The sequence below is a fragment of the Zalophus californianus genome, chromosome 10, assembly GCF_009762305.2.
Source record: "Zalophus californianus isolate mZalCal1 chromosome 10, mZalCal1.pri.v2, whole genome shotgun sequence".
In the NCBI taxonomy this organism is placed as follows: Eukaryota; Metazoa; Chordata; class Mammalia; order Carnivora; family Otariidae; genus Zalophus; species Zalophus californianus.
Window position 1 is genome coordinate 14,537,606 of NC_045604.1, and position 12,221 is coordinate 14,549,826.

General features: G+C 37.2%; 1 protein-coding gene across 2 annotated transcripts in view; it reads left to right on the forward strand.

Moving 5' to 3' along the window:
- The window catches only part of GPATCH2 (G-patch domain containing 2), a 175,000-nt gene that overhangs the window by 126,939 nt on the left and 35,840 nt on the right, over window positions 1-12,221 (forward strand). For both annotated transcript variants that reach the window (XM_027611701.1, XM_027611702.1), the window contains exon 8: window positions 2,430-2,500. In XM_027611701.1, coding sequence (XP_027467502.1) covers window positions 2,430-2,500 — 71 coding nt within the window. The remainder of the gene's footprint in view (window positions 1-2,429; window positions 2,501-12,221) is intronic.

Here is a 12,221-nt window from a genome sequence, read left to right on the forward strand (position 1 = left end):
AACTATCCAGACCTAGTAGGTACAGTCTAATATTTATTTTGGTCATTATAGTTGCATTTTCAAAATTAAACTGTAGAATTCTTTTCTTATTTCAGAATGTTGTGTTTGGAATTTTGAGTTCTTTGCTGTAACTGTTTTAACACAAACTGCAGAAACAGCGTTCACGTATCTGTCGTTTATCTTAAAATTAGAAAAGTTAGTTAACCACTACTATTAATTTCAGGTGGATGTAGAGATTTTATCATCTCACCTCTGGCTATCTGTGTCACAAATGTTGGTTTGTATATATGTTTGTAAAAGGCACTAGACTTAGAAATGCCAAAGTAATTATTTTTATTTTCAGAAACAATTTCGTTTTCATGGTACGAAGTGTTTCTAAATTGAAACACTTTCAGATTAATGGACTTAAGATAAATGGTTGCCATTTTCTACACGTAGTAATAATGAGATAGTGCTTCAGCTACCTATCAGATACTAGATCTCACTCCCTATTTCTGTATTACACTTATTCAATCATTCATTCATTCAACAAATAGTTATTGAGAACTAAAACTCTACCAGACACTGTGCTGGACTGTGGAGATGCAAGCAGAATGAATAACTGGAAGCAAGGGGCCAAAGGTGAGCGAGAATGTGGTACACACCGCAAGCTAAAAAGTTCAGTATGGTGGGGATATGTCACTTAGGAAGAAGGGGGTTAGTGACCATTACCAGAGGGGAGGTGGGTGGAAGGATGGGTGGAACAGGCGCAGAGGAAGAAGAGTGCACTTATCGCAACGAGCACTGAGTAATGTATAGAATTGTCGAATCACTATATTGTACACCTGCAACTAATAGAACCTGTATGTTAACTATACTGGAATTAAAATTTTAAAAAGAAGAAAAAAAAAAAGTAGGGAGGTTAGGTTGGGGTAGGAGGAAGCATAATGAATTAGGAGTTGAGAAATGTAATCAAATCATGAAGGGCCGTGAAAGCCTTGTACAGGATTTGGGGTTTATCTGCAGAGAGTAATGTAACCAGATCTAATCTTGGAATTAGTGGCTGCAGTGGGGAGAAGAGATTGAATAGGAGTGAGTCTGGAGGGAGGCCATTTCAAGTAAGAGAAAATGATGGTCTGGACGAGGATGGTAGTGTTGGGGAAGGAAAGAAGTAGATATTTAAGAGAAATTTAAGATACATGTACTTAGTTAAGACAGTCCTGAAAGAATAAGTAAATGATCTAACTACATTCTTGATGATCTGATTAAGTTCTGTTTCCTCTCAAAGATGGCCAAATGTCACTAATAGTTGATTCCAATGTCATTAAATAGTTTAAATTTTTTTCTAAAAAGGTATTGATACTGGTCAGACAATACCCCCTGACAGCCAGGCTCATTAATTATAATCATGATGGTAGCATTTGAACCGTTTTGCTCAGCGCTTATGTTTTGGACATAGCGCTAAGCATTTTACCTGGTTTATCTTGTTTAACACGGCAACCATGTCAGTAGATAATATTATCTCCATTTTACAGATAGACTCGGAGGTTAAGTACTTTGCCTAAGACTAGCCAGTTTGTAAACGGCCAATCTGTTATTTAAAATCTCGTAACTTGTTAGTTACAAGCACAGCTGGGATTAGAACCTAGATCTATCCCTGCATTAGTACTTTTAAGATTTCTATTTTTGTTAGGGTTTCTGACAATATTCTAATATAATATTTCTAATATGCTGTGCAACTTCTTTTTGGCCCAGTCTTGTGTATAATTATATTTCTGCCTAAATAAGGTAAGCTACAGTTTGAGCGAACACACAGTAAAGAGTATTGACTGCCCCGGGGGTTTTTTTCTTTCCAATTAGTTAGGATAAAGCAAGTGTGAAAGGAAGTGGATGGTGAGGCATTTTGAGGAGGCAATCAAATGTATATACATGCTTTCTAATTATATATTTCCAAGCCAATAATTTCTTTGAAAACGAATGTTTTAAGTGTGTTTCTTTACCATGTTAGGCCAGTAGATACAGAGAAAATATTGGATCTTTCATGTCAGCGTAAATGACAGTCTCAAAAAATTCACAGCTGAATTCAATTGTAGAGGCCATTGGCAAGAGGTTATGTTACTTTAACCAGGACTACTCCAGAGAACTAGGATAAAGACTGAGTTCTAGAACCTCCAGCTCTGGGCGGTATTTTAACTGACAATCAGAGCGGTTTCGCTGTCAGGGAACTGTTGGATTGGCAGCCCTTGCTAACACTTTTGTTACAAGAGTGTCGGTGGCATCTCTCGTAAAAGTAGTGGTCTTTGTTGTGAGAGAAACCAGTAGGGGGGGGAAAAAGTCAACGCAAGTGCGCAAATGGTGCCCCTTTGCGTGGGAGGAACACCCTTCTACTTACAAAATAATATAATGAAAATATTTTTGTTTTTATAACTTTGTCTTAACACTTTGTATAGCATCAGCTTCTGAGAGATAACCGAGCTGAGAGAGGACACAAGAAAAACTGTTCTGTGAAAACAGGCAGCAGGTAAGCCATTCAGAATCACTTTTTAATTATGCTCATTAAGTCATGTGCCTTCCTTTTCCCCCTACCAGTATGAAGGGATGAGTGACAGCTGAGTTGCCTTTGAAGTTGCTTTCTAAAGAACCAGTGTGAAATATTTCACCCATTGTTTTTAGAATCTATTTCAGGATTACTAGTAATGAATAGAGAGATGGCGTTTTATTTCTGTTTTTAAAAAGGTGGTGAAAAATAGTGAATTTTTGAAAGAAAAGAAAATTTCTGTTTCTTATAACTAATGAATACTAGTTCAGGATTTAGAATGATCATTTTAGTTTTTCATTTAAAAAAGTAGAATTAATCTTTTTCCCCTAAACTTACATGGTACTTAGACCTTATGAGAGAGCAACATGTATATTCTAATAATATATAAATGAGTCTATAGAAAATATACTCTTCTTAAGAAGTGCTTCTGGGTTCTTAATCGTTTTATATTGCTGAGTCAGTGTTATTTTTTTTTTTCCTTCAACAGAAAGAATTTGTCCCAGTCGGTTGTTTTAGATGTATATTTTCAAATTTTGCTTGTGGTGTTTCTGAAGACTTAATTTTTATTTAGATGAAAATGGCCATCAGAATATTGATCAGAACTACCACCCTGGGATTTACACTTACTCAATTTTTAACAAGATAACTGACCTCAGATAAATTGCATCCCATGGTTTCCCATTGGTAGGGTGCTAGCTGCTGTGTTTAACTTTCCCAAGCAAGCAATAGAGCTTTAAAGTATAATGTCGTACAAAGTAACCTTAACTGAGAACCCACTCGATCTCTGAAGAAGCGAATGTAAATCCTATGTAAGCATGCCTACCTAATTTAGACAATCAAAAACTGTCAAACATGTAAGTTGACCATCAGTGATAGTCAACATAAAATCAATATATTTACCCCTAAGAATGTCAGCTCCTAAAATTATAACAATAATCTGTATAAAATGTATATAGTTTATAAATAACTATGAATGAAATATTTATAGAAATAAAATGAGCAGGCAACAGCTCACTATTGGAATTAATCAGGCAAAATGGGAAAAAAATATATAGGTTAGAGATGAGAAATATGGTTGTTAAAGAGATAATTAGTGAAATGGAGATGTGGCCGAAGAAATAGACTGGAATATAGCATAGAAACGCAAGGAGATGGGAAAATGAGAATGGTTAAGAGACGCAAAAAAAAGTCTAAGATATATTTAATCAGAGTCTTTGATGAAGAATGTAGAAGGGTTTAGCGCACACACACACACACACACACACACACACACACACACACACACACGATATTTAACGAGATACTGGCTAAGAATTCCCAAAGCTGGTGAAAGTTATAAATCCACAGATACACATACAGAAACACAATGAATACTAAGTAGAATAAAAAGAAATCCAGGGGTGCCTGTGTGACTCAGTCGGTTGGGCATCTGCCTTCCGCTCAGGTCATGATTCCAGAGTCCTGGGATCGAACCCCTGCGTTGGGCTCACTGCTCAGCGGGGAGTCTGCTTCTTGCTCTTCCTCTGACTGTCCCCACCACTCATGCTCTCTCTCACTTGCTCTCTCTCTCAAATAATTAAATAAAATCTTTAAAAAAGAAAAAAGAAATCTACACCCAGTAGTATAGTGTAGTACACCAAAAACAGGAGAAGATCTTGATAAAAGAATCCAGAAAGAAAGGACAAATTGCCTACAAAGGAATGGTAGCTATACATCAGATGTCTCTGTAGCAACAAGGAAACCAGAACATAGTGGACTCATCTTCAGAGTTCTAAGTGAACATACACTGACAGCCTAGAACTGTGTACCTAGAAAAACATCTTTCTGTACAGAAGTGAAGTAGACACATTTTCAGATTTTCATAAACCAAGAACATTTACTACCAACAGACATTGGCTAGAAGAATTTATAAAGGATGTGTTTCCGAAAAAAATTACATGCTTATATTACTATCTCACAAGAAAAGTCTGAGATTCAAGGATGAATGCAAAACCAATAAACTGATAAAGATGTAAGTAAATGTAAACAACCATTGTTTATATAAAGTGATAATGACTTGTGATTCATAGGCCTTTTCAAAAGACAATCTAGAACAGTGGACAGCAATAGCATGTTAAATTGGCAGGAAGCAGATGAGTTGTATAGCATGGGCATGGGACAGGGCCTGGAAGGAACTGGAGGGAAGGGTTCCCAAGGGCATAAAGAAGCTCTTGGGATGATGGATATCTTCATTATCTTGAGGGTGATGATGGTTTCACATGTATAGACCTATGTCAAAACTTATCCAATTGTTCACTTTAACTATGCATTTTTCTTATGTCAACTACACCTCAGTCAAGATCTTTTAAAAAAATTTTGGGGGCGCCTGGGTGGCTCAGTTGGTTAAGCGTCTGCCTTCAGCTCAGGTCATGGTCCTGGGGTCCTGGGAGTGAGCCCTGCGTTGGGCTCCTTGCTCAGCAGGGAGTCTGCTTCTCTTGCTCTCTCTCCCTCTGCCTCCCCTCTCCCCCCGCCACTCATTCCCTCTCTCTCTCTCAAATAAATAAATAAAATCTTCAAGTAAAAGCCAAGGTCTTTATGTTGGCCTTCCAGGCCGTTTGTGACCTGGCCCAGACCTTTTTGCTTCCTCCCTAACATCGTCCCCCACTTCACTTCTTACTCACCCCCTCCTGCACAGGGGTCTCTGTCCTATTTCTCCAGCACACCAACCCCACTTACGTCTCAGGGCCCTTGCACATGCTGTCCCCTCTCCCTTCAGCTATCTTTATGGCTTGCTCTCCATTTCCTTCGAGTCCCTACTCAGTGTAAAAGAGGCTCATTCTCCACCAAACCCATCAAACTCCGATTGATCTGTCTTCCTGATTGTCCCTGTTACAGGGACAATCTCTTTAAGCTCCATGAGAGCAGGGTCTTTGCTTTACTCACTGGTGTATCCCCAGTACCAAAAACAATGCCTGATACATGGACAATAAATATTCATTACATAAGATATTTGTAGAATGCATTTAAAATTGATTATATGGCAGTAAAGTGCTCTGATTGAGTCCTTGTGGGGACCTCTACGGTTAAAGTGTCTGACTCTAGTCCCCATTTCACCACTTATAAGCTGGGTGATCCTGAGCAAAATACTTAACTTCTCTGTCCCTCAGTTTACGTATCTGAAATAGGGAAAATAGTCCTACCTACTTCATAAACACTGTTGTAAGGAATTGATGAGTTAGTGCCTATAAAGCATTTAAAATGGAAGAGCTCAAATATTAGCTCTTATTTCAAGTATGGTATTGTTATTTCCACCTGTGTGTTTTCTAAGCACTTGTTCAACTATTTTTTTATCCTATTTTTCTTGTACCGAGTTTAGAAAGTCAAATCATCCTATGAGACTGATGACAAAGTACAGCAGGCCCCAGCTCTGTCCGTCCCCGTTCTCCAATTTCACCCTCCAGAGGAAACCATTTTCAACCCTTTTAGTATATATACACTATACTCATATATATATATAATCATTTTAGCCATTTCTTCTAGTATCAACCCAAATTACATGCTTATATCACTATGTCTTGAAGTTCTTACTTTGGTATAACCTACTGACTTCCAGCTGTACGTCCTACACACACACACACACACACACACACACACACACACACACACGCATGCACCCCATATCTGCATTTCTCTCTTTCTAGTAGCTATATCATAATCGTTAGACCAAATCAATATTCATTGTTTGCATTAATGCGATTATGTATGTAAATATTATTCATAGATGTATCACTTTCCTGTTGTCATGGAGATAACTGTCTTGTTTTTCATTCGCTTTGTTTTCTGTGTGCTTCACCCCCGTTCATCAGCCACCTCTACGCAGAAGTGTAGTTCCTTTCAATTCTTTTTCTGGGTGGCCTCCCTCTTTGAGCCGTCGGTTTCTCAGATCCATTCTCAACTGTTTGCTGTCTGGATCTGCTACACAGCAGATGTCCCCTGATCTCTCTTCATTATCATCCTGGGGATGTCCTTCATCTCTCCTACGGGGGATTTCCTGTTCCCTGGACCCTACGCCATTATTTTTCCTGAGCTTTCTGAGAAAGAGAACAGTCGTGGTTAAATCTGTGGCACTTTGCATGTCTGAAAATCTATTTCTTCTAGTCTTACATTGATTGATTCAGCTGGGAATGGAATTCTGTTGGGAGCCATTTTGCCTCAGGATTTTGAAGGCATTGCTCCTATCTGTGGTTTCCATTTCCCCTGCTCTCTTAGGATTTGGATGTTGGAAGTGCCCTCAAGTGAGCCTCCAGTTTTTCTTAACGTCTCTTTTATATATTCTTGTCTTCAAAGATTCCTGGGCAGTTTTATCAATGTGATGTCCCAAACCTTTTATCAATTAAAAAGAATTCTCTTACACTTTTCATTTCCAAGAGCTCACCTTGTTCTTTGAGCATTCCTTTCAGATATCCTCTGTGTCTTGTTCCGTGGATGCAGTTTATTTTCTTGTGTCTCTATGGGTAACATTTGTGTGAGGCATAGCGCAATTTGTGAAGGTGAAATAAGCACAAAGAGAGAAAGACTTACTCGAGTTTAATTTTTGTTACAAGTTTTATTAACTGCATGACAAACAAATTCTTCACCTTCCTTATTTCTATGTATTTTTCTGTGTTGCTGTCTTGAAAGCCATTTTCTTTCTAGTATTTTCAGTATCTTCTTGACTTTTCTTACCCCTTTTAGATGAGTGACTTCACTTCCCTTTCTCAACTTGTGGGAAATATAAACGTTAGAGAAGAGAACTGTAATGCATTAAATCAGTAAATCTTGGGATCATTTACTCCCAAAACATAGCAGGCAGGTAAGAAGGGGGTCTGCTGTTAATGACTCAAAGCTGAGACTCTGAAGCGCATGCCAACAGCGTGCTCTTCAGGTAGGCATTCCTCACTGGAGCTCGGCACAGTATGGCTTCTCCTGGAGGGTGGTACATCTCACCCTCAGCTCCGCCCGGCAGTTTTCAAGACCTCCGTAGCCGGGTTTCAGGGTCTTACTTACCGAGGCCACTAACTATAATGCAGTTGGGTGGTTTTCTAGATACCCAGTTTATGGCGTTTTCTCCTTTTTTGCCACACCCACTTTCATGTTCATGTAGGCTCTTTAAATCGGTGATGGGGGCAGGGGACTTGTGTTTTTTCCAGCTCTGAGACTGTCTTATGTCTAACAGTGCCAAAGAGGTGACAACCTATGAAAGCCTCCTTCAAACAAACAGCCTATTTGGATAATTTCAATCCGTTCTCTAGGGAAGCTCTACCTCATCAACAACGGACTCTGTTTTTCAAGGGGGCCTGTGCTTCTTCCTCTGAAAAGGGTAGATGTGCCTTTGGATTTCTTTTTCTTTCTTTCTTTCTTTCTTTCTTTCTTTCTTTCTTTCTTTCTTTCTTTCTTTCTTTCTTTCTTTTTTCAATTTTATTTGTCAGAGAGAGAGCTCAAGCAGGGGGAGAGGCAGAGGCAGAAGGAGAGGGAGAAACAGCCTCCCCACTGAGCAAGGAGCCTGACTCGGGACTCGGTCCGAGGACCCTGGGATCATGACCTGAGCTGAAGGCAGACACCTAACCGACAGCCACCCAGGCATCCATGTTCCTTTGGATTTCACAACTGGCTTCTCACCCCCCACACATCCTTCCGCACTTCAGCTGCCATCAACAGTGCTCAGCGTAACACATCATTCCATCATATCCAGAAAGCTATTAAGGAAATATAAAAGCATTTTATTTGTTCATATGTTTATTGTAAACATAATCAGCATTCTCCTTCTCAGACGTGATACTCAACAGGTCCTGTAATCAAACTTTTGACTGATTCTTAACACAGATATAATGTAAACTAATATAAACAAACTCTAATTATAAACAGAGCTATAATGTCATCTCATTGATTCAAACGACATTAGTCTTACACATCTTCCTTTTAGTTTGCTGCTCCATTTTTATTCCCTGCGGGGAGCCTTCTCATATAGCAGGTATGTCAGATATTGAATGGTGTGAAAAACTTTCATCATAACATTATCCTCTTATATTTATTTGATGTGTTTGCCCAAGATTTTGCATTGCAGTCCTTGAAGTTGTATGTTTCCTGTCTCGCATTCATCCGTGCTGCTTATATCTTACTGATTATTCACATCTGATTCTTCCGTTTGATTAGTCTATGAGGTTCTGTTTTCTGGCATCCTTTTATTTCTTCAGAATTCTCTATCCATTTTCCTACTGTGGCATTTTGTCTTAGATTTATTGTATATTATTTCTCATCTAATATTGAATGAGTATCTCCGTATATACCTTAAAACCTTTGAAACCATAAATAAGAACTTAGGGAAACACAAAAGTCTTTCAAGAAATAAATGCATGAAAACATACACAACTAATTTTTGAAAACCAGTACTTACTCCCTATCACTGTCAATATTTACTAGTGAACAGGCATAGTTTTTGAGTGGTCATTGCATGCACTAGATTATTAGCCAAAGTGAAACACACATACACACATTCACACTCACTCAGCTAAACCTTGGGGCAGTGCATCTAAGTGTTTTATAGAAAGAGCAGTGACATCTAGATTTATTTCTTCAACCCATATCTTTCTCTTAAATTCCAGACTTGATACCCAAACCTTCCATTTTTTTATTTCAGTAGCCAAATATAATTTTATACTTCTCAAAGTTAGGAAGTTCTTTTCCTCTGCCTTCACCTCATGTAAAACTCCAATTAAATTATTATTATTGTTCATATTGTTTCTCATGTCATAACCTTTGGTTAGTACCAGAAAGTTCAATATAGCTCCCCAAATTGAAAGTGAGTAAAACATGCATTAAGTGATGCCTGATTCTGAGTGACGTGCCATTCTCAAAAATGTCTTGCTTTTTTAAATACCTCTTTATGATTAGTCCTTACTATTCTAAGAATCCGTACAAAAAGACTGATAGTTTGACAAAAATTGACAGCAGTTTTATTGAATTATTTAGATCATGTCATGCCTTTCCTTTTAGATCTGATTTTGTTGTTGTTTGTAATCTGCTGTACTTCTTTACTTACATGAGTCCTGTCATTTACTCTGGGGAGGCACAAAGGCTAAATCACCCAACTGTCTGATATATAATTTGAAATTAAGTAAAAACACTTTTATTGTTGATATTATTCAATTCTATTTAATTTTAAAGTGTCTTTTATGGGCACCTGGGTAGCTCAGTTGGTTAAGCGTCTGCCTTCAGCTCAGGTCAGGACCTCAGGGTCCTGGGATCGAGCCCCGCATCGGGCTCCTTGCTCAGTGGGGAGTCTGCTTCTCCCTCTCCTCCCCGCTCATGCTCTCTCTTGCTATAAATAAATAAAAACAATTTTTTAAAAAATGAGGGAATACAAATTTTAAAAGCTAATAATAATGAATAAAATGTCTTTTAAAAACATGTGTTAATTCACTTTTACTTAGTTTTTAGTAGCATTACATTTTTCATTTACTTAGTGTCAAATAATTTGATAATCCCTGGATACTGTGTGTTCTGTTTCTTATGTTAGCAATTAATAGTGAGGAGGAAGAAATCAACCTTTTTTTTTTCTGTCATCTTGCCTGATTAGTAGTAAAGAGTCTCCTAAAATGAAAAAAATGACAATCGATTTCATCAGAGAATCAAAACAAATCCCATCACATTCACACAAAAACACATTCATGTCAGCCTTCTTCCATCAGGCTAGAACATTTCTATCTCCTTTAATACAGAGCATATTCATTTTCATGTGATGATACAAATCACTGTGCTGTGTGGTAGTTGTAACAAATAGAATTATAGCCGTTCTTTATTTGATCTTCTAAAGATCAAAAGATGTTCAAGGATTGAGTTTGCTTAGTCTTCCCCATAGTGTCATCTGTTATTGGAGAAGGAGATCTAATTTGCAACAGATACAAAACTATTTATCATTTTGTAGGTTTGCCAAAAATAAATGAAACTATTAATTACGACATTTTTGAGCAGCTGTTAATAAATTGGGACAGGATAACTGTTCATTAGGGTACTGGTTAATGACACGGGCTAGGTTTGCTCAGTGTTGCTTTTCACAGAAATGTATCAACAAGATTAAACATCTTAACAAAAGTAAGTGATGCTTTATGTTAATTTTTAAGATGAGAAGTTACCTATCCTATGTTAACAGATTTAGGATTTTAAAACAAATCCTCCTTTGTCATATTAAAATAATGATTCAAGACAATACTTTAAAGCAACTTATACCACTTAACATTTCATATTTTATGTACTTTATATGTCCAAAATAATGGCTTGGAAATGCTTTTATATACTAACTTTAAAAGTAAAATGTCTGGTGTGTTATTGTTTTTACTTTCTAAACCTAAAATTAGCATTAAATTTCATTGTCTTAAAAAAGTTTACCCAATCCTACAGATAGAAAAGTGTCTTTTAGATTTTTTAATTCATTCATACAAATGCATGAGTGAACACATAGAATATATTTACATACTCCCTTTAATAAGAATGTATATGTTCTTTATTTGTTTAATTGGAACATATTTAATTGCATATGTGTTCTAATTAAAAAAATTTGTAATAGCTTCTAGGTATGGATATTTATAGTAGCATAATTGGAAATACGCCACATATACAACATAAAATGATTTTTAAGGAATTTAATCTATTTTATACTATATGACCAAATTAGTATGTTTAAAAAAAGGCACTATTCTCAGATTGCCAGTTCTCGTGCCTTCTGTCCCTTTGGCATCTAGAAATTCTGACTTTCCTTGCCAAAATTTTAAACTAATGATTATAGGGAGTTATTTTAAATTGTGACTATACTAAATAAAATTACTTATCAGCCAGTTAGAATTTTGAGAGATTGCTTTTCAGGGTAATATGAGTAACCCACACAGACAAAAAAAGAGATTTGCCATTTGGAGCTATGTCATGTATCCAGTGTGTGGTAAATTTAAAAAGCAATCAAGTACTTCTTGGTAAAACATTCATGACAATGTCTTCCTTGAAATCTCGTAGATCAATTAGATGTTTTCACATAACTAAAAGTATGCACAGCCTCTCACCTCTAAAACAGCAGTGGAATTTGGCCATGGTCACTAATAATGGAAAATAGCACGTGAAAGCCTTTCCAGTAAATTCGTCTTGTGGAGTCCATTTCCTTCAGACAGGTGTCTGTTTCACAGTTGGCACTCTCCAAATTGGTCCTGTGATTAAATGGGCATGGACACAAAACTAACCTTTAACTCCCAGAGATGCTTCCCCTAGACAATGATGGAGGTCCACCTGCAGGACCATATATTAACAACAGCTGTATCCCCATGCTGCCCAGGTTATAACTTCATTAGGGGTACGTCTGAGGATCTGATCATCCAGTGCGTGTATGTGCCAGAACACTCCCCAAAACATCAAGCATTCCTAATTTATTAGTAAAAGAATTGCTGTAAAACTCAAGATTTTAAACCAGCAATACAATAAACAACAGCTCCTACTTGATGATTTGTACCTTACAGCCTGGAGAATAAACCTCGTAAATTCATCTGCCACATTGACAACGCTTTGAATTTAAAAATACTATTTTGTGTCTATAGAAAAGAAATTATACCAGCTCTTGAAATTTGACATATTGGACTGCTCATAATATAATGGGGATCATCCAGCAGTCTAAAACAGCTACTGCATATATAAGTAGTTGTTATAT